This window comes from Chrysemys picta, chromosome 11, assembly GCF_011386835.1.
Source record: "Chrysemys picta bellii isolate R12L10 chromosome 11, ASM1138683v2, whole genome shotgun sequence".
Lineage (NCBI taxonomy): Eukaryota > Metazoa > Chordata > Testudines > Emydidae > Chrysemys > Chrysemys picta.
The window spans coordinates 18,687,672-18,710,218 of NC_088801.1; the positions used below are offsets into that span (position 1 = coordinate 18,687,672).

Consider the following 22,547-nt stretch of genomic DNA (forward strand, 5'->3'; position numbering starts at 1 on the left):
TCTCCGCGCTGCCCAGACAGGCCCCGCGCCCCCTATACCATTGCCTGGCCCCATCGTGCTCCGTACCAGCGGGTTTCAGCCTGTGGTCCATGGGCCCCTGGGGTCTGCAGACTCTGTTTAAAAGATCCACAAAAGGCCGTTACCGTAGGACAGTGGTTTTCCACCTCTGGTCTGCGGACCCCTGGGGGTCTACAAACGATGTCTAAGATGTCCAAAGGAGTCCACGTCTCCATTTGAAATGTCTTAGGGGTCAGCAAATGAAAAAAGGTGGAAAACCACTGCCCTATACCAGTCCCTGTGGTGCCCCAGGCAGACCTCATGCCTGCTATACTGTCGCCAGACCTGGCAGTCTTCTATCTGTGCTGCCCCAGGTAGGTCCCAAGCCCCCTATACCATCACCTGACCCTGTTGTCCCCTATACCACCACCTCTGTTGCCCCAGGCAGCCCCTAAGCCCCCATACTGTCAACTGACCCTCTAGTCCCCTGTACCAGCCTCTGTGCTATCCCAGGCAGGACCCAAGCCTGCTATACTGGAGCCTGACCCTATTGGCCCCTATACCACCCCCTCACCCTATAGTTTCCTATACTGCCTTTATATACCCCTTTGTGCTGCTTCATGCAGTTTCTAGGTTTCCTATACTTTATATGCTCCTCTGTAGCCCCCTGTACTACACCATACAGTTCCCAGGTCTCCTATAATGCTCAATGCTGTGATATGTTCTCTCTACCACCTTAAGCAGTCTCCATGTCACCTTACATTCTCTGTAGTGCACAGTGTAGACTCTACACCCCACACCCCTATACTGCTTCATGGAGTCCCTGGGCCCCTATACAGCTGTCTGTACTATTTAACTATACCAGCCTACAGCCTCTGTACTCCCAAGTGCAGTTTCCTGGTTCTGTTTTTGCAATGCCATCAATAGCTCTTTTACAACTGCTTGCCTGTTTATGCAGCGGTCTCTATTTCCCCATTTTGTAACGTCCTTTGCAGTACTAATGTCCCCAATCACAGCACCCACAATTCTCTCTGTGCTGTCATGCCAGTGCTACAGCATTCCGTGTATATGGTGGTTCTCCATGCCCTGCTCACTTCCAGGCTTCCCCTGTAGGTACTTCAAGCTTTATACTGTCCCTGTTTCCTATCCTGGTCCCCTATATAATTCTGCAGACACTCTTCATCACATCTATAAGTTTTTATACTGTTCCTATGCAGTCTGTATGCTCTTTTGAGTCCTCTATATAGAAGCTGGGAATGAGCAACGGGATGGATCACTTGATGATTACCTGTTCTATTCATTCCCTCTGGGGCACCTGTCACTGGCCACTGTCAGAAGACAGGATACTGGACTAGATGGATCTTTGGTTTGACCCAGTAGGGCCATTCTTATGTTCTTACATTAAACTTTGGGGACAGCTCTCTCATTACCATCGTTACACATGCACACACTGTGTATACTGCTTTACAATCTAGAAAATGTAAGAAATTGGGAGGAGGTGGTTAGGTTCTTATTTTTTACTTTGTCTCCATTGTGTTTGTTTATGAATGATCTTTTTATTTTGATGACTAATAGTTTATATACTTGTGGCTTGAAGGTCTCTGAGCATCTCATACAAAAATTAGCTAAAACTAACCAACCACCACTGCCCAGAACAAATCCTACTACTAGTGTCAAGTAACTTTTTAAAAGAACATCAAAACATGGGATGCATCTACCTTCCACAGATAAAGTCACAAAAGACAATTTAAATAGGTAGTAAAAATTTTTAGGTCTTGGCTGGAATAGTGCTCTTTATTCTGCATCCCCCACTGGGAGGTAGCTATGGATAATGAATGTGGTGGCTAAAAAGTGGGATTGGCTCAGCCCAGCTATTTTATACCCCTCATGTTATAGAGTGAGATGTGATATTGTTTCCTAAGCTTTGAGGGAGCTGTCTGTGGAATTCAGTGTTCTATTGACAAGACATCTTTTTAATGAAGTTTCTTTTATAGCAAAGATCCCAAAATGTTTTACAGATTTATATACAGAGCAAGTGGTTCCTCCCTTGGCTCTATAGTTAGGGATACAGTTATCATAGAATATGTTATGTAAGATCAAATGGAAAGGTAGTTAGTAAACAACATGAAACCTCCTGACATACACATTTTGTAACTTTAGACAATTTACCTGTGAGACATAATGTTGCGACTTCGGTGAAGACTGATTTTTATTTTCCTGCTTGTGACTAAGAAGTTTCCATTAACTTCATGGACATTTCAGCCATTTCAAGGCGCTTCTTGATAGTATTAAATGTATTAACTTGTATTTCTAATGTAGTCCTGTCAAGGGCAACAGGATATCACTTACCATTTATTAGGTTTCCAGTTCAGTTCTGCTGCTCTTTGGTCTCTTTCATTTATGTTCTAAATTCTAAAATGAAGAGCCAAATTTGAATAATAATGGCCATTTACATGAAGTTGCAAATAAAGGAACAGAGGCTGCTGGTTTTAAAGAGCAGGGAGTGCTGGTATGCCTCCATCTAATATAAACTGGTTTGAAACATTAAATAAAGTTAGGGATTGGATTGGAGACTTGCACCAAAAAAAGCAGCCTAGGGAACATGTACCTTTGGGGAACCAAAAGGTTAATCAGTGGCCTCAAATAACTGCTGACGTACTGACTGTACTGCTGTACAGAAGATGCAGTATAACTAATACTAAAAACTGATTCTCCAGAATTTCATAGGTAGCTAACTTGCAGATACAAAGCTTTCTGTTTCACTTTTTGCTGCAATTAATTCCTTTAAAACTAATCCTTCATTTGATGCAAAACTCACTCAGATACGTTTCTGTATTCTGTACTGTCCACATCAGTGTTCTCGCCAGACTATACTTATGTTTCTATGGTTGAGGTGGCACATTCATTTATAAGCCTGAATTTGTAAAGGCTGGTTATTTTTGGAAACAATGCCACTTAAACTGAAACTTCACATGTTTTTATCCTGCCTCAGAGGTGATTTTGGTGATGTCCAAACCTTACAACCAGCCAGGCAACTGGCTGGTTGTAAGGTTTGAACATCAAAATAAATGTTAGGTGCCTTTTAGAAAATACCTACCGAACTGCTTTTCTTGTTTTAAAATAAAAAAAAAATTAAAAACAGAAAATATGATTACAATGTTAAGATTGTAATTGAACAAGTCAGGAAATTTGGAATTCAGGTTCTTATAATAACCTTAACCCTAACATATGTGTGCGTTTCTGTATGGCTTTTTCATTACATGGTTTTGAAGTAAGGTATAATAAATAACTGAATTGCTGTCTGACAAATAACTATCATTCCAAGGGCTTCCAAAGCATTTTTCAAATTATATATGGATAGTGCCATTAATGGGATGGAGGCCAACAGTTCAGTAGCATACTTTACAACTGTAGTGGGAGGGGAAACTTTGGACATCACAACAAACCCTTATTATACAAAATTGCCATGGAATTTTTAACCTTAATAAAAAGCCAATAGGACCTTTTCTCATCCAAAAGGTAGAGGGAGAGCAAGAGACAGATTGAGGCAACTGAAATGGAATTCAGTTTACTTAAAGATGAAGGGCGGAGTTGACCCTTCTGAGACTGGAAGCTGTACTTCCACCAAATAGACTTAGTAAATTGTGTACTCTGTTTAAATTGCATTTTTTTTCTATAACTTAAAATGCACCGATAGCACTTTCAATTATCAAAGGGTGTCCAATAAATTGTGAATTTCTCCCATAAAGTCTCAGCTTCAGTTACAGGTGTTATTTCATATTATTTCTTATACTTCAACAAACACATAATCTTCAACGCATTTTAGACTTTGCCATATTCATTGACAAAGACCTGCTGAATACCAAAAGAAAAACAAAGAAATTTTGGTTTAGGACCCAATTAACCACATAATCCTTAAGACCCACTGAAGTACCGTGTTTTGTGTATGGTTATAAAGGATTCGAAAATGAAAAGATTTGAGCTCATTGACAGTTGATGCTGATTATGGAAAAGCTTATTTAACGCCAACAGTGTGTTTGGTGTTTTACAAGACACAGATGATGACTGGAATGGTTCAGTTTTCTACAGTCATTGCATAATGGGGAAAATACACCCATCTTTTCTCATTGTAGATAACTATATTTACCCAGCAAGCTGAAAAGGTCAGTGCTCTCTATTGAGACTATATAAACATTGTAATCATCTGCTAGAAGTACTAAAGTGATACTTTTCCCATCTTAGAAACCTACGAGGTCTCTGACAGCCTAAGGAGCTAGAGTCCCAAGATAGTTCTGCCAGTCGGTAATACTCCTAAATAGTGTACAACATTTAGAATTCCCTTTTAGCTTAATGTCTTGGATCTTCTGAGGCTCATTATATGCATTTGGATTCTTAATCATTGTATTAACCTTTTTATTTCAAAACTTTACTACAGTAGGAAACATTAGATGAACTTTAACCCGGAAAGAGGAAAGGATTATGTAAACAAAAATAGACACAAGATAGAAATCCCCCTCCACTGATGGTTATAGATTTTAAATTAAATGGCATGAGACATGGTTTATGTAATATAGGTTATCAACTTTTTCATGTTTTGGGTCACATTTTATAGAGATTATACTGTGGGTAACTTCTCACATTTGTGATCTCACAACAATGTTGTGGAAACTGCAGCAATTGCTTACATGGAAAAGCTAATATTAAGCAAGGATTTAGGTATTTTTAGCTATCTAATAGGATAATAGTGTATCCTTTTTGAAAAAAGCATGTAGTAAAGTGCCTGCTTGCCTCTAAGCAGTTGGAAGCAAGGGGGAGCAGCCAGCACCAAGCCAGCAGTGGTCTGTAGATGGCACCTTGGCAACCACTGATGTTAAAGAAGCGTAGAAGACAAATGTGTCAATCCAAAGGATTCCCAGATTAAATAATTTTATAGGTTTTTTTTGTTCAAAGTTTATCAAATGGAATTATAGGGGTCTTTCCAATAGTAATAGAGAGAAATAATACAATAATGAAATGGTCCCAAATTTCTGGAGTACAAAACATGCAAAGGAGAACTCATCCATGTGGCTGGCAAACACTTGTCAGCATAGCTAGTTTGAAACAACCCTCCTCCAAGAAGCAGAAAGGCCAAATGATCTGCTTGAGGTGCAATGCCTGAGGAAAGGAATGGGTGTCCCTGCTGTCATTAAAAAAGTAAATAGTAATAATTACTTAATAGACTACTATGTGAGAGTTTTTTTGTCGTCATTGGATAATATATTTAGTGTTATGAAATAGCCAGACTTATATAAACAATCATTATTACAAAAGAAAACAAAATAGTGGGTTCCAAACAATTAAGAGTCACTACAGCTCTAAATAAGACAAATTACTGTGGATTAGTTCTTTCTGGATGACTGTTTGCTTATTACAAGTGAATAAATCTGATTAAGACTGACTAATATTTAATCCTCTCCAAACACATTTTTGATATCATATGTGTCGCTATGCATCAATATCCTGTTTTATCAGTTCAAAATAAAACTGGCTTATAGGCCTTGTCTTTTCTAGGAAAAAAGTTGTGTTCTCTACTATGTTCGTTTATGTAGAAACTAATTTGTGGTAAAATCCTAGTGAAAACAAGACAGTTTGTAGTTTTCACATGTTAGTAAGTAAAGATAAATACTAGTGGGTAGCCTAGGTCTTACCTTAATCTGCTAATGTGACAAAACTACAGACTGGCCATGTGTTCACTAGGATTTTACTGTATGGTAAGAAAACACCAGTTTTCCTAATGTGGACACACTCATAGGAAGACTGCTGAAACAATATAGCAAGAGGCATGCTTACCCTGATGTCTAGATGAGGCTCCACTAAGTACGAGAGTGACTTCAGTTCATTACGTTGAATTTAGGAACTTCCATTAGCTATCAAACCTTTTTTTTGAAACTGCATATGACAAGGAAAATAGCATGCACTTTCACAATTTAATCTTTCAAATCTAGCAGGGTATATGGTTTATGTTCATGCCTGCATAAAAGTTTTAAATCGAAGTCAAACCAGAAAAAAAAGTGTTTGAACAATATTATTTGATAACTAAAAAATGCCTGAATGGATTTTCTCCAGATATTCCAAAAGTAGTTAATTGGTCTGCCAAGCATGAGAACTTCTAAAATGTAACTTTTGGGACTGGAATGTTGAAATGGGCTGTAGCCCACGGAAGCTTATGCACAAATAAATTTGTTAGTCTCTAAGGTGCCACAAGTACTCCTGTTCTTTTTATAGTAAATAGAGGTTTAGAATGGAAGTTTCTTCTAATTCACAACTATAGTATTTCTTTTGTTTACACTATTTGCCACACATGTTTGATGAAAGACTTGACATTTTGGTACATTAGCTACAATTCATTTGTTTGGTCTTGTAGTAATTGCACACACAAGGCTTCAGGCACATTTATACAAGCAAATACACAGTAATAATCATAAGAGTTTTACAGAGCTACTTTGTAGCGAGAGAAAAACTGTTAAATGGCCTGTCCCAAAAAACACATTTTTAAAATAAATACAGATAGTGAAAACAGGTTTTAATGAACATTTTTAGCAAGCTGCTAGAGTTCACTGGTAAATAAGGTTTCTAGCCTTTAGCAAATTAATACAGACTATTCCTAGTTCAAAATGTTCAAGGAGTATTTGATGTGCATGTTGATGACCACATGTAAAATGTTTTCCACTGTTCAAATCACAGAATACTGTTTTCTGTTCATTTTCAAAGAAAATAACAGCCTTTGGGATAATTGGCTTGTTTTTGCCCCTCAAGATTATATGTTTTATTAACTAATATATCTTAAATTCTAGGCGTTCTTGGATGTTCTTGAAGCATTTACATTTTGTTTTAACCCTCCTTTTCTTGAGTAAGTCTCAAAGAAAACTACTACTTGTAATTGAGAACAAACTAACTGAAAAACAATACATACATTTTAAAACCCCTGTATTTTATGAAGATTTCAGTCACTTGTGAAGCCAAATTCATGCAAGTTTAGTAAGGCCAGTATCAGACCAGAACTTGCAGTTTGTGATGTGTTTAGCTTCATGTTTGTGATAAGAAGGCATATCTCTTGCAGGTGATGATGAACAATCCACACAGATGGCTGCAAGTTGGGAGGATCAGAAGGTGACTGAAGCAGCCTCAGATGGTTTTGTTGCTATTAAAATTGATATAAAAAGGTTTGGTCACATTCTAACACTTTACATGTTGTGGTCTTTTTCAGTTTTGGTTAATAATAATAATACCTAGCTCTTTAAGACATCTCCTGTTTGCTCTAGGGCCTTGCATCTGAAGTACATTCAATAGTCTTGGTGCAGCTGGAGGCTAAAAAATTAGCAGATGATGCATATGATTTACTCCAGCTTTAAAAGTATTCTAGTTACGTTCCTGCTGCAGTATTGTAGTCAACAGCCAAATCATGGTCTGGTTGATCCTTGTCGAAGCACAATAATTAAGTGTTATAAAATCAGACAAATGTGAGTGTTCTAAAAGGACTTTTGAATTTGTCAAGTAAAGATTTTAGCTAGTTCAGTAATTTCCATGAGTCACAAAAATTGAAAAATCTTGCAGGCCTGGATGTCCCAACAGAAACAAACCTAGGAAATGGGTTGACTCGGGTTGAATCATTGCTGTGCACACAGTACAAAAACACCAATGTCCCTCACTGAGTTACTCAGAATTGTAGCACTATCCCTGGCTGTACCTAGCGTCTCCATTCCATAAGCAGACAATATATTGAAATTTACAAGAATCCCATTATCTTGAAGCACTCAAAGGAGAATTTTTGTAAATTTCATTCTACTGCTTGTTGTCAGAGTCAGGTGTCATACTACCAGTGATCCAAAATGATGGTGTTATTTTGCCCCATAGTTTCACTAAAATAATCTAGTGTGGACTTTTACAGCCTGTTGTAATAGCCAAGAATGTTGACTATTTCCAATGTATTAATGAGAAAATGTAGCTGAAGGTCATTTTCCATAATCTCGTGAGTCTTTGAACAGTCCCATGTACAATGAGTGTGTGTCACTTATAGGTTGTGATGTGATGAGACTAACTCTTCCTAATCTATGATTGGTATAAAGTGATTAGACTGATCTGCTAAACATATCTTTTGCTTTATACAGCGAAGCATGTCTACAGTTCTCACAAATCTGTATCCTTTTAAAATCAATTCAAATGTTTCGTTTTGTTTTAGAGATATTTGTTGTTTACAATTATAGGGCCCTCTCCCTAGGATTAAGATTTCCAATAAGACACACTGTTGAAACAGTTTCATAAGGCATAGGGGTATATGTAGAAGATTATATGTAGGAATACATATAAAAACATATATTTAAAATGTAGTTAAAAGCCATTATGACCAGCTACCATTCTTCAGTTATTTGGGTAAAGATATGTAATTAGAGCGAGTTCAATAACTGATCACATAATGTCCTCTAAATTGAAGATAATCAGATTTTCCACATAATAGGAATAACCCAGTTATTGGAGACTTGAAAGACCATAACTGGTGATATGTACTGGTGTTAATATTTAGAATTACAAAAAATAAATAATTTAGATGCTATACTATTAATTGAAGTTGGGATGGAGGAAGAGGAATAAAATGTCTGACTCTAAGGGCTGGATTCCACTTTTAGTTATGCAGATGTAAATCAAGAGTAACTCCATTATGCGTAATAAATAGCCCTCTACTTAAAACTCCTACAATTCTCTGTGGTGGTGGGGATAGAGAGGAAGGAAGAAAGCAAATTCCATACTTATAAGAACATCCTTTGATGTTTTGTTCTTTCAATAGCTAGTGTTAATTGAAGTACAACCAGAATGTGCATTGATTTTAATGGATTTCTTACTATTATTTCATATTCTGCTTAACGCTAAAACATAACATACTTGTTCTAAAGCATAATTGGATTATCTGTAATACCGTTATACATGATAGACTGCTCTGGCATGTTTATGAATTCTTTCACAAACAGTATTGATTTCAGATACATATATAATTTTCTTTTAAGCCTTGTATTGGAGAGAAGTGCTTTAACTTAAAATAGAGCAGAAAGTCTAGTTTTGGAGTGGTGGATTTCAGATTGATACGGTGCATTTTCCTTTTCTAGTAGCTTACTCATTAGTTTTTCTTTTAATCTTGCTGCTTTAACTACATCCATTTATTGGCCTTTACTATTACTGTGCAGATCCTGTAGTATGTATTCCATCCAGCTTCTTTATAGGAGACAATGGAATCCCCTTGGAAGTAATTGCTGGCAGTGTCTCTGCAGAGGAGCTTATTACCAGAATCCACAAAGTCAAACAGGTAACAAATGCTTGCACACCAGCTTTTTCGGTATATGAAATACTGTCACGAGGGCTTGTGGCCTTCATCTCTCCAAGACAGCAGACGACATTGGGCCCAAGTGTATGACCAGAGGAAGCAAGAACTACTGGATCGGTATTCTGTCATTCCCAGGCAGCAAAGTTACTGCCTTGTCCAATTATGCACAGATGAACTAATTTTGAAAACTGTTTGTCTATGTTAAGTTAACCAATTGGCACAGGAGGTTAAGAGCACCTACACTACACTGACACAAAAAGGATATGTGTGCTAAACAATTCTTAATCATTGCTCTGTTCAGAGCTGCTATTCTAGCAGGGCTTGGACATGGTTTAATAATGTGATGGTAACGTGGTCTGTAGTGTTGACTCAAACAAAACTATCTACATTTATGTTTGCAGTGTTCAGCTGTGTTGGTCAGAGGATATTAGAGAGACAAGGTGGGTGAGGTAATCTTTTATTGGACCAACTTGTTATTATACCTATCTCATAGAACTGGAAGGAACCATTGAGTCCAGTCCCCTGCCTTCACTAGCAAGACCAAGTACTGTTCCTGATTTTTTTTTTTCCCCCCTCCCCAGATCCCTAAATGGCCCCCTCAAGGATTGAACTCACAACGCTGGGTTTAGCAGGCCAATGCTCAAACCACTGAGCTATCCCTAAGCATTTTTTTCTATTGGTGAAAGAGACAAGCTTTATAGCTTAGCTCTTCTTCAGGTCTGGGACAGGTATTCAGAGTATCCAGCTAAATACAGTTAAATCCAGAGCTAGTGAACAGGAGTAGCAAATGGGGGTTTTGCAAGGGAGTTCTCCAGGTGAAGGAGGAGCAACTACATGACTTTGGTGTGAGTTTGTGGACTGTTAACTACTTACTTGCTTGAAGTTTATAGTGTGGACTGTTAGGGGGGCTGTGTGTTGAGCCTAGCAAGCTTCTAGGTAAGGTTGAGAGCTTCCTAACAAAGCTCTAGCCTACCATCTTTTGATCCCTAATCCCTTTAGATCCCTGGACAAAGGTGGTGGGACTAACTCAGGGAAAATAGGGGTTTTAAAAGCTAGCTTGTAAGTGACTATAGTTGCTGCTCCTGTTCACCAGCTCATGTGAGTTTTGCAAGGGATTTTAGAGAGGGAGCGTGAGAGCCAGATACACCTAATGAACATTTTCTAAACTTTCTCCAATAACAGCCTGCCCTCAACCTCCCTTCCTCCCCCCACAAAAAGAAACCCCTACAAGAATAAAAATAATGCAGACAAAAGTCCAGCAGCAGAGTGGGGGCTATCCAGTTCATTGCACTGAATGCAGCATGTATGATAACCTGCTTTGTGGGCAGGTGGCATATGTGTGCATTAGTGCAAGCAGCTCATGGCTCTGAGACCAAGTATGAACTATTGAGACCAGGGTATCTGAACTGGAGGAGCCAAGGGAAACAGAGCGGTACATAGACAAGACGTTCCGGGATGGAGTAAAGCGCCCCACCCCCAGTCTGACAGCCTCTGTGCTGTTGTGGAGGATGAAGGTCTTAGGGAAGGAGAACCTCAAGCAATAACAGAGGGAAATTATTCCATAGTTGGGATCCTCCTTCCAGATGATGTCATGGTGTCCTCTTGCACTGAGGATACTTCTACGGGGGGGAGGGAACCCTGGTTATTAGAAGAGACAGGTAATAGTAATTGCAGATTTGATCATTACTAAGGCTACATTTTAGTCACGGGTATTTTCAGTAAAAGTCACAGACAGGTCACAAAAATTCATGGCCCGTGACCTGTCCATGACTTTTACTAAAAATACCGATGACTAAACTTGGGTAGGGAGGGGGAGGGAAGGCTGCCCGGGGTGGTGGAGGGGGGTGGCGGCGGCACGCAGCCCAGGACCCCTACTGGTACTGGAGAGGGTGGGTTGGTGGCGGGACCCCCACTGGTGTCAACTGGGAACATGTCACCTCAGAATGGGATTCAGAGATAAAATGTCTAGACTCCAGTAATGACTGCTTCTTGGAGAAGTTAGTCCTGGCACCAACAAGGGAAGAGGCAACTCTTGATTTAGTCCTAAATGGCACATAGGATCTCTAAGAGGTGAATATAGTTGAAGCAATCAGTAATAGCAACCATAACATAATTAAATTTAACATCCTTCGGGGCACGGAGGGAATACAAAAGAAACCCACAACAGTAGCATTTAACTTCAAAAAGAAGAACAATACAAAAATGAGGAGGCTTGTTAAAAGGAACAGTCACCAGAGTAAAATGCCTGCAAGCTCCATGGAAGCTTTTCAAAAACACCATAATAGAGGCTCAAACTATATGTATATCTCAAATTTAAAAAAAACAAAACAGTAAGAGGACCAGAAAAATGTCACCGTGCCTAAACAACAGAGTAAAAAAGTGTCTAGAGACAAAAAAGATATCTTTTAAACATTGGAAGTCAAATCCTACTGTGGAAAATAGGAACATAAACTCTGGCAAGTGAAGTGTAAAAGTATAATTAGGCAGGCCAAAAAAGAGTTTGAAGAGCAACTAGCAAAAGACACCAAAACTATGAGCAATTTTTTTAACTACATCAGAAGCTGGAAACCTGCCAAACAGTGGGGCCACTGGACAATCAAGGTGCTGAAGGAGCACTCAAGGAAGACTGAGCCATTGCGGAGATGCTAAATGGATTCTTTGCATGGGTCTGCGCTGAAGAAGATATGAGAGATTCCCAGACCTGAGCCATTCTTTTTGGGTGACAAATCTGAGGAACAGTCACAGATTGAGGTGTCAGTAGATGAGGTTTCAGAACAAATTGATAAATTAAACAATAAGTCACCAGGATGAAATGGTATTCACCCAAGATTTCTGAGGGAACTCAAATATGAAATGGCAGAACTACTAATGTGGTATGTAATCCATCGCTTAAAGCAGCCTCTGTACCAGATGACTGGCAGATAGCTAATGTGAAAAAAGGTTTTAAAAAAGCCTCCAGAGGCAATCCTGGCAATTACAGGCCAGTAAGCCTAACTTCAGTATCAGGCAGATTTGTTGAAACTTTTTTTTTTCCTTAGAAAATCATGCCTCTTTAATCTATTAGAATTCTTTGAAGGGGGCGTCAACAAACCTAGATAAGGGTGATCTAGTTCATAGAGAACTTGGACTTTCAGAAAGGCGTTGATGAGGTCCCTCAACAAAGGCTCTTACGCAAAGTTGGCAGTCATGGATCAGTAGCTCGTTAAAAGAGAGGAAACAAAGGGTAGGAATAAATGGTCAATTTTACACAGTGGCACAGGATAAATAGCGGTGTCCCTCAAGGATCTGTGCAGGTACCAATGCTGTTCAACATATTCATAAATGATCTGGAAAAGAGGGTAAACAGTGAGGTGTCAAAATTTGCAGATCATACAAAAATACTCAAGATAGTTAAGTCCAAAGCAGACTGTCCAAAGGGATCGCACAAAACTGGATGACTGGGCAACAAAATGGCAGATGAAATTCATTGCTGATAAATGCAAAGCAATGCACATTGGAAAACAATCCCAAGTGTACATGCCAAATGATGGGTCTAAATTAGCTGATGCCATTCAAGAAAAAGATCTTGGAGTCGTTGTGGATGTTTCTCTGAAAACATCTGCTCAATGTGCAGTGGCAGCCAAAAAAGCTAACAGTGTTGGGAGTTATTAGGAAAGGGACAAAGAAGAAAATAGAAAGTATAATGCCACTACTATGTAAATCCATAGCACGCCCACACCTTGAGTACTGTGTGCAGTTCTGGTTGCCCCATCTCAAAAAAAGATATATTAGGATTGAAAAAAGTACATAAAAAGGCAACAAAAATGATTAGGTGTATGGAACAGCTTCCATGTGAGGAGAGATTAAAAATCTTGGGACTGTTCAGCTTAGAAAAGAGACGACTTAGTAGGGATATGATAGAGGTCTATAAAGTCACAAATGGTGTGGAGAAAGTGAATAAGGAAGTGTTATTTACTCCTTCACATAACACAAGAACAAGGGGTTACCCAATTAAATTAATAGGCAGGTTTAAAACTGACATAAGAAATACTTCACACAACATACAATCAACCAGTGGAACTCATTGCCAAAGGATTTTGTGAAGGCCAAAACTATAACTGGATTCAAAAAAGAATTACCTATGTTCATGGAGGATAGGTCCATCTGTGGCTATTAGCCAAAATGGTCAGGGACACAGCCCCATGCTCTGGATGTGCTTAACCTCTGATAGCCAGTAGCTGGGACTGGATGAATTACTTGATAAATTGTCCTGTTCTGTTCATTCCCTCTGAAGCATCTGGTGCTGGCCACTGTCTGATGACAAGATACTGGGCCAAATTGTCGATTAGTCTGACCCTATATGGCCATTTTTATGTTTGTAGGATGGAACAGATTGTTAAACATAAGGAGTTAATAGATGTTGCAAGAGTCCATTCACAGTGAAGTGAACAGTTAACACTTCTGCAGTAATAGGACAAAGGAGGTTTAGTGAGTTACAGGTTGTTATAATGAGCCATAAATCCAGCATCTTTATTAATGTTCATGATTTAGCTGTGGCACTGAGTATCTTTCTCAGACCTGAAGACAAGCTCTGTGTAAGCTCAAAAGCCTCTCTTTCATCAACAGAAGTTGGTCCAGTAAAATATATTATCTCACTCACATTGTCTATCCAAATTTATATCACATTAAAGATTTTAAAAGCATAGGACTAGCACTACATTCCAGCAGTAATCATATTCAAACATGGTTCTAGCCCAGGGATCGGCAACGTTCGGCACACGGCTCGCCAGGGTAAGCACCCTGGCGGGCCGGGCCAGTTTTATTTATCTGCTGACGCAGCAGGTTCGGCGGATCGCGGCCCCCCACTGGCCGCGGTTCACCGTCCCGGGCCAATGGGGGTGGCAAGAAGCGGCGCAGGCGAGCGATGTGCTGGCCGCGGCTTCTCGCCGCCCCCATTGGCCCAGGACGGCGAACCGCGGCCAGTGGGGCCCGCGATCGGCCGAACCTGACGTGTCAGCAGGTAAATAAAACTGGGCCGGCCCGCCAGGGTGCTTACCCTGGCAAGCTGCGTGCCGAATGTTGCCGACTCCTGATCTAGCCCATTCATGTTATAACTTTTTTCTCTATCAGTCTAGACAGAAAGAAATGTTAAAATCATGGTAGAAAACTTTGAGATAAACCTGGTAGAAGCATTAGTTTCTTAATATAGTGTTCACATGTTTTCAGTGCATACGGGCTAAGAAAAAAGTTGCAATACAGTTGGGACACAATATATTTGATAACTTATCGAATATTTATTTTTGTAGGGCTTACAAGGCTTGCTTTCACCCACCAAAGAAAAAATGGTTCATAGGGCTTAAGCTTCAAGCCTGAGAGCACAATCTAAATTTTGTAGTCTTGTCTATCACTGCTTTTTTTTCTTTCTAAGATGCATGCAGTAAAAAATGAATCATTAGAGAATGGGAGTGAGTTGTCTGCTCAGAGTCCCTCCTTCCAGGCTAACACCACTTCCGAAAACGCTCAGTCCAGAACCGTTGAGCTTTGTGAAACACAGCTTGAGACAATAAGCACTTCTGACGGTAATTAACAACAACTCTATATATACTAGTTTGCTCTTCAAATATTAACAGTATGGTTGCCATCTTCTTAAAATTAACATGAATGGTGGTAAAATATTTGTGTCCTTTTGGGGATGATAGTATTTTCTCAGAGCACATCTTGCAGAAAGTCTACTAAAAAAGCCACAAGTCCTGTCATCTCACATTGTTGTAGTGAGTAGAAAATTACGCTCTTGTAAGATAGTAATTAATAAATTATTTAACTACAGTGTTCTTAAAATTAAACTCAGTTCTTTAGTTCTAAATATCTGTTCCTCCTTAGGTTATCGACCTTATCAGTAAAGCACTATTTTTAGAGGAATTAATGCTTGGTAAACAGTAGTCCTACAACACAGCCTAGTATGTTTCTTTAAGAGGGCAATCGTTAGCAAAAATAGTAACACATGACAAATATGCCTTTTTTCTTCCTCTGTATGACTTCCTAAAACACTTGAAGATAGAGCAAATTCAGGCCAGGCAAATCAGTTTCAGGAATCAAATAATTCTTCAGATGAGAGAGTGACTGAGCCACAGCCTGTGAATGACCTTACAACCAAAGTGGAAAGGTTTGTCTCTGTTTTTTTTGTAGACTTTCTATCTATTCTAAAGTACTGTGATTAATTATTACATTTCCTTAGGTGAAAACAGTGGTAAGAACCAAAGCTGCATGATTAACATATTTCTTGTTCTAAATTAAGTTTTAATGTTTTTTAGAAAATGGCTAAAACTACTAGTGACTATTTTAATCTTAAGCATCACATTTCTCAGACTCTAGAGCTAATGGATTTTGCTTCGTGACAGTCTGAGTGCCAGGTGCTGATCTACCAGTCAGAGCCAAATCTGTAACATTCTAATTCTCTTAATTTGAAATGGCCCTTTGTCCACTCATTAACTGACTTTTGTTGCTTGACATGGTAACTAGACGAACATGGAAAGCCTCCTTTCTCTCATTTTGACTGTGATAAGTTTGGCATGTTAAGCATGCTTTTTGGTAGATCTGGACTCAGTTATTCAATCTTTTTGCTGTTGAATCGAAGTCTCAAAACAGTCAGGGAATATTTTATCAAATGGAAGCAGGAGATTTATTTTCCTTCAAGATATCCTATAAGCAAAGCAAGTTAGATCTTAATAATAGGGATTAATGGAGAGGATGGGAGTGGGTAGTTGAATAGACATGTTCATATTTTTCTACAGGTTTGAGTGAGACTATTTGGAAATGCAAAGCAGAACTTGATATTGTTCATTGTCCAAGAAAGATTTTGATATTAAACTTGGGTGGAGGTGGGTTGGGTCCTCTAAGTAGCTCAATGGAGTACTGCCAGTGAGCAAAGATTGTTTAGTGAATGTCCTAAAAATACCTAAAACAGAAATCTAACTCATTAGTAACTCCTGGCTGAGAACCGTTTAAGTGAAGTAAATGGTTTTCCTAAAGCAATTAAAGATGTCTGTGCTTTCAGTGAATGAGACCTATGGTTATATGGCTAACATTAGGGTAAAAAGATTCCTTTTACTCTGCAATATGGCTTAAATAGAAGAAGGAAAAACAAACAAACCCAGAGTTAAGGTTGCCTGGGGATACCCTGGACCTTTCCAGAATGTCGAGTTCACAAAACTCAAACCTCTGAAAACCAGGAAATACAGAGTTAAGTTAAATAACTGTACAACCTTAACTCTGCCCCCCTGAAGCTGGCAATAGCCATTGGGAATGATCTGCATGCACTCCAGCGTGTATGTTAGGTGTAGTTGTATTGAATGATGGAGGAGCAGTTGGAGCAGCTTGGAAGAGCTATAATAGCGATATGTGGAGATCCGGGTCCAAGTCCCATTCCCCCATGTGTTATCAAAGGAAAGAAGTATATATACACCTTGATGTTCCAGTCTGCATCATTTCAATACAGATTTGTATTGCTTGTGTCTGTAGCAGGGTACTGGGGTCTTCCTGCCTTGTGTATTGTCTGTAGTGAGGTGGGATGTGAGAGTAGTCTGTGGATTTAGTGATGAGTAGGAGGAGGTATAGATTTAGGTGGTATCTTGTGTGTAAGTGTGAAGGGCCAATAAAAGGGTATGAAGTGGTTGTTAATTTTTGCAAGTGTGTTGTTCTGTTGAGTAGGCTCAGTGTTTGAGTGACCAAGTAGCGCCTGTCCATTACTGTGAAAAAGCAGAATGGGGGAGTGTGTATGTTTTATAGGCATATTGGGACATCACTCAAAGAACTGAGTTAAGTTTGTATGGGCATTTACCTTAACTCTGTATTGCCTGGTTTTCAGAAGTTTCAGTATTTTGTGAACTCAACATTTTAGAGGGACACAAGCTATCACCGGGAAACTGTAACTCTGTGTTAATGACGTTTTTTTGCCATTTAATTTCCTAGTGTTTTAAACAGTGTTTGTTGATAGGAGTTAGTGTTCATTTAGATAGCTGTACTCCTCACCTAGGGTTGCAGGTGATATGTTACTGGGCTAGGTAATAATCAAAAGACGTAGCTTTTATATAGTGCTTAGATCTCAAAGAACCATACATTATTATTCCCATTTGACAGATGGGAAACTGAGGCACAAACAGGTGAAGTGATTTGCCCCAAGTCACCCAGTGGGCCAGTGGCAGAGCTAAGAATAGTCCCATTTCAGTTGCCTTTCCACTGGGCATGATGGTTGTGCTTTGTTTTTAGGGCTTTGGAGCTGTGCAAAAACCTGCAGCTTCACTGTTCCGGAGCTGCTCCGCGCTCCAGCTCCAGGCTCCACTCCAAAGCCCTGTTTGTTTGACATGTTTGCAATGTGTAACTGGAGCAATGTGCTCTGGGTTATATTTGAATTCTCAGTGCATGGGTTGGTGCTCAGATTCGATGATCATGACTCATTCTTGGAGCTGCCGAGGTTCTATGATTTAGAGGTAATTCTCCAGATACTTAGCCTCTCACTCTGCACATGGTTATACAATTACTTAGTCTAGTCTCTTTGCTCTCAATCATCTTCCTGCTCAATAATTACACCAACCTGAAGAATTTATCACTTGCTGCATATCTGATAAATCTCCAGCCATTTCCTAGTTCAGTTCCAGAAGGACTAAAGCTATTACCATTGTTGAGAGGGAGAGTTCAAATGGATGAAGAAACAATGTGGCCCTGGGGAACCTGCTAAGTTGCAAAGGAAGGCATAGGGAGGCAAGGACTTTCTAGAGCTCCTAAACTCTCCTTATGGATAGATGTGTGGGAAGGGCCGTGCAGTGCTCCTCATCTTCCCATTGGAACTGAATTTGAGATCTTGGTTATGGCATTGTTTTCTCTTTCCATTTATAGAGTGTGTAAAAATATCACATTTTTATGGTTGAATTTTTCAGTCAGTTAATGATAAATGATAGAAGGAATATATTAAAACAGATAACATCAAATTATTGGAGACTAGAAACTGGTTGGTGAATCAGCACCCAATTTTCCACATAAGGCAAACCCTATTTGTTAATACAGAATAGCTCTATGAAATAGAATTAATCTCATAAATTCATAGTCATCTTCATGTTTTCCCTCTTAAGAATTTTTGACAGAATTGAATTTTGTCTAATCCTTTTAAAAGCCAAAAAGAAAATGTTAACATTTCAAACCACAGTTGTAAGTTCTCTTTTAATCTTGTTGGTTTTTATTTAGAATAACAAAAAAACTTGAAGAAAAACGAGAAGAGAAAAGGAAAGAGGAGGAACAGGTAAAATGTAACTACATTTATTACTATCAGTGGTATTCTTATTTGACAAGTTTCAGAGTAGCAGCCGTGTTAGTCTGTATCCGCAAAAAGAACAGGAGTACTTGTGGCACCTTAGAGACTAACAAATTTATTAGAGCATAAGCTATTAGAGGCCAGTTAAGTAAGAGAAAAAAAACTTTTGAAGTGATAATCAAGATAGCCCAGTACAGACAGTTTGATAAGAAGTGTGAGAATACTTACAAGGGGAGATAGATTCAATGTTTGTAATGGCTCAGCCATTCCCAGTCCTTATTCAATCCTGAGTTGATTGTGTCTCGTTCACCTGCACATTTACCAATGTGATATATGCCATCATGTGCCAGCAATGCCCCTCTGCCATGTATATTGGCCAAACCGGACAGGCTCTACGCAAAAGAATTAATGGACACAAATCTGACACCAGGAATCATAATACTCAAAAACCAGTGGGAGAACACTTTAACCTGTCTGGTCATTCAATGTCAGACCTGCGGGTGGCTATCTTACAACAGAAAAACTTCAAAAACAGACTCCAAGGAGAGACTGCTGAGCTGGAATTGATATGCAAACTAGACACAATCAACTCAGGATTGAATAAGGACTGGGAATGGCTGAGCCATTACAAACATTGAATCTATCTCCCCTTGTAAGTATTCTCACACTTCTTATCAAACTGTCTGTACTGGGCTATCTTGATTATCACTTCAAAAAATTTTTTTCTCTTACTTAATTGGCCTCTCAGAGTTGGTAAGACAACTCCCACCTGTTTATGCTCTCTGTATGTGTGTGTGTATATATATATATATATCCTCAATACTTATTCCACACTATATGCATCCGAAGAAGTGGGCTGTAGTCCACGAAAGCTTATGCTCTAATAAATTTGTTAGTCTCTAAGGTGCCACAAGTACTCCTATTCTTATTTGATTTTGCTTTCAGTCTCTGAGATCTTTCTTTAAATAACACTCATATAAGTAGATTATATTTTAAATCTAGTTATCTTCAGTGCAGGCTCCAGTTCAGTTAAGTCAAGTTTTGCTCTTGTTCAAAAGAAATATTTTGTTGGTTGAATTCTGTAATGTGGTCATCTTCCATCAGAAGGAAATTAAGAAAGAAATTGATCGAAGAAAAACGGGGAAAGAAATATTGGACTACAGAAGACGACACGAAGAAGAATTGACGAAGCGAATGTTAGAAGAAAGGAGCAGAGAAAAGGCAGAAGAAAAAGCAGCTAGGGAGCGTATAAAACAGCAGATTGCAATGGTAAAGTTTTTATGTTTTAAATATAGATAAATTGATCAGATTACTTGGCATTTAGTAACTCATGGAAGACTAAAATAACAGATTGCAAACCTCTTGTAAAAGTGTTTGAATGTCCTCCCTTTTTTGCTATTGGAAGCTATGCTTTCAATTAATGGTTACTACTGTCAAAGAGCTTCTGTAGGCTATAGATTTTTACAAGAATTCAATTTTTCAGTTTGCAACCAAGAATTTGTTTTTCTTTATATAAAAATCCATTGAAAATGGATTGTGCACACACACAAAAGCAAAAGGTTCCTTTTTCTCCCATACTAAGCAGCAAATGGCTCAGCATATGGCACAGACCAGAACAGGTTCAATGGAACATGAGAGAGATGTGCTATGTTTTGAATTGGTTGCTAATACTTTGTGCATTTAGCTCCCTAATAATAATTTTATATATTTTAAAAAAAGTCTAGTGATGGCTCTCTTCTCATTCTGTCTCTGAGTGAATGTAATGATAACCAGAGCTGCTCTGAATATCATGAGGCATTGTTGGGCACAAGAGTGGCTATATACTGTTAAATGTGATTTAGAAATGCAGACAGAGATGGTGTGAAATCACCTTGAACACCACCACCATCTTTGCAGTTACCTCCAATATTAAAAACGTTTTTAATTTTGAATAGTCACATCTCAACCAATAGAAATCCTCCTCCGAGATCAGTGTTTTTCAAACAGAGGGTCACGACCTACTACTGGGTCATCTTGTTCTGGTCAGCACCGCCAACTGGGACGTTAAAAGTCACGTCAGCAGTGCTGCCTAGCTAAGACAGGCTAGTGCCTATCTGTTCTGATACTGCACTGCACCCTGGAAGCAGCCAGCAGCCGGACCAGCTCCTAGGCGAGGGGACCCCGGGGTGCCGTGTGCTGCCCCCGCCCTGAGCACCAGCTCCTCACTCCCATTGGCCGGTTCCCAGAACTGGAGGGGTGTGTGTGCCTGTGGGCGAGAGTTGCGCGGAGCCGCTTGCACGCCTCCGCCTAGGAGCCAGACCTGCTGCTGGTCACCCAGTCCCAGGAAGCCTGCCTCTGCACCCCGGCTGCGACACTGACCGGGAGCCGCCGGAGGTAAGTCCGCACCCCAATCCCCAGCACTTAGCCCCGCCCCAAACTTGCAACCCCTTCTTGCACCCCAAAACCCTCCTCCTTGACTCCACCCCAGAGCCTGCACCCCCAGCCCAGAGCCCTGACCCCCTCCCGCACCTCAGCCCTGAGCCCATCCATCATCCCCAGCTCTGTTGGGTCGTGGGTATCAACAATTTTCTTCAACTGGGTCCCCCAGAAAAAAAGTTAAAAAACCACTGGTCTAGGTGATTCTCAGAACTTCTTCATTATAACTTCTGAAGAGTCCTGTGATTAGAAATTAGGGCTCACATTAGTGTTATACCAAAATTTGTTTTAGAAAAATTTGAACAAACTTGAATTCCAGTATTCAGTAGAACGAATAACTTAGGGTTACCATATCTCATAAATAAAAAAAGATGACCCTCCACGGGCCCTAGCCCCGCCCCAACTCCGCCCCTTCCCCACCCTAACTCCGCCCCCTCCTCCCTTCCACTCCCAGCCAGGGGGAAAGGGCTGCCCCAGTGCTACCGGCTTCAGGGTTTGCCGGGCAGCCCCCAGACCCTGCGCCCCCAGCCGGCGCTTCCCCAGCGCAGCTGGAGCCCGGGAGGGGAAGCGCCCAGCCGGGGGCGCAGGGTCTGGAGGCTGCCCGGCAAACCGTGAAGCTGGTAGCGCTCGGGCTTTGGGCAGCCCCTATGCCTCCGGACCCTGCGCCCCCAGCCGGGCACTTCCCCTCCCGGGCTCCGGCGGCGCAGGGTCCGGAGGCACGGGGGCTGCCCGAAGCCGGTAGCGCTCAGGCAGCCCGGCTCTTAAACAGAGCGGAAGAGGAGCAGAGCCTCCAGCCGCAGCCTCTCTGCTCCTCTTCGGCTCTGTGTAACTGACAGTGTAAGTTACACAGAGCCGCCGCGGCTGGAGGCTCTGCTCCTCTTCGGCTCTTTTTAAGAGCCGGGCTGCCCGAGCGCTACCGGCTTCGGGCACCCCGTGCCTCCGGACCCTGCGCCGCCGGAGCCCGGGAGGGGAAGTGCCCAGCTGGGGGCGCAGGGTCCGGAGGCATAGGGGCTGCCCGAAGCCGGTAGCGCTCGAGCAGCTCGGCTCTGTTTAAGCCCGGGCTCCGGCGGCGGCTCTGCTCCTCCCCGACTCTTCGGCTCTGTTTAAGAGCTGGGCTGCCCAAGCGCTACTGGCTTCGGGCAGCCCCAGTGCCTCCGGACCCTGCGCCCCCAGCCGGGCACTTCCCCTCCCAGCCGGGCACTTCCCCTCCCAGCCGGGCACTTCCCCTCCCGGGCTCCGGCGGCGCAGGGTCCGGAGGCACGGGGCTGCCCGAAGCCGGGAGCGCTCGGGCAGCCTGGCTCTTAAACAGAGCCGAAGAGTCGGGGAGGAGCAGAGCCGCCATTTTCCCGGACATGTTCGGCTTTTTGGCAATTCCCCCCGGACGGGGTTTGACTGCCGAAAAGCCGGACATGTCCGGGAAAAAGAGGACGTATGGTAACTTATCAATAACAAGAATAACTAGAATAACTTATCAAATAACAAGATACAGGCTGAACAGTT

General features: G+C 40.9%; 1 protein-coding gene across 4 annotated transcripts in view; it reads left to right on the forward strand.

Annotated features, from left to right (window-relative positions):
- The window catches only part of UBXN4 (UBX domain protein 4), a 30,403-nt gene that overhangs the window by 422 nt on the left and 7,434 nt on the right, over positions 1-22,547 (forward strand). Inside the window, exons 1-8 of one of the 4 annotated variants that reach the window (XM_065560534.1) lie at positions 4,245-4,299; positions 7,097-7,199; positions 8,145-8,173; positions 9,213-9,331; positions 14,757-14,907; positions 15,383-15,491; positions 18,566-18,620; positions 19,737-19,901. In XM_065560534.1, coding sequence (XP_065416606.1) covers positions 7,120-7,199; positions 8,145-8,173; positions 9,213-9,331; positions 14,757-14,907; positions 15,383-15,491; positions 18,566-18,620; positions 19,737-19,901 — 708 coding nt within the window. In that variant the 5' untranslated portion in view covers positions 4,245-4,299; positions 7,097-7,119. Of the gene's footprint in view, positions 1-4,244; positions 4,300-6,825; positions 6,887-7,096; positions 7,200-8,144; positions 8,174-9,212; positions 9,332-14,756; positions 14,908-15,382; positions 15,492-18,565; positions 18,621-19,736; positions 19,902-22,547 lie in introns of those variants that run through there. The other 3 variants (XM_065560533.1, XM_005286766.5, XM_005286765.3) reach the window with 3 other exon arrangements.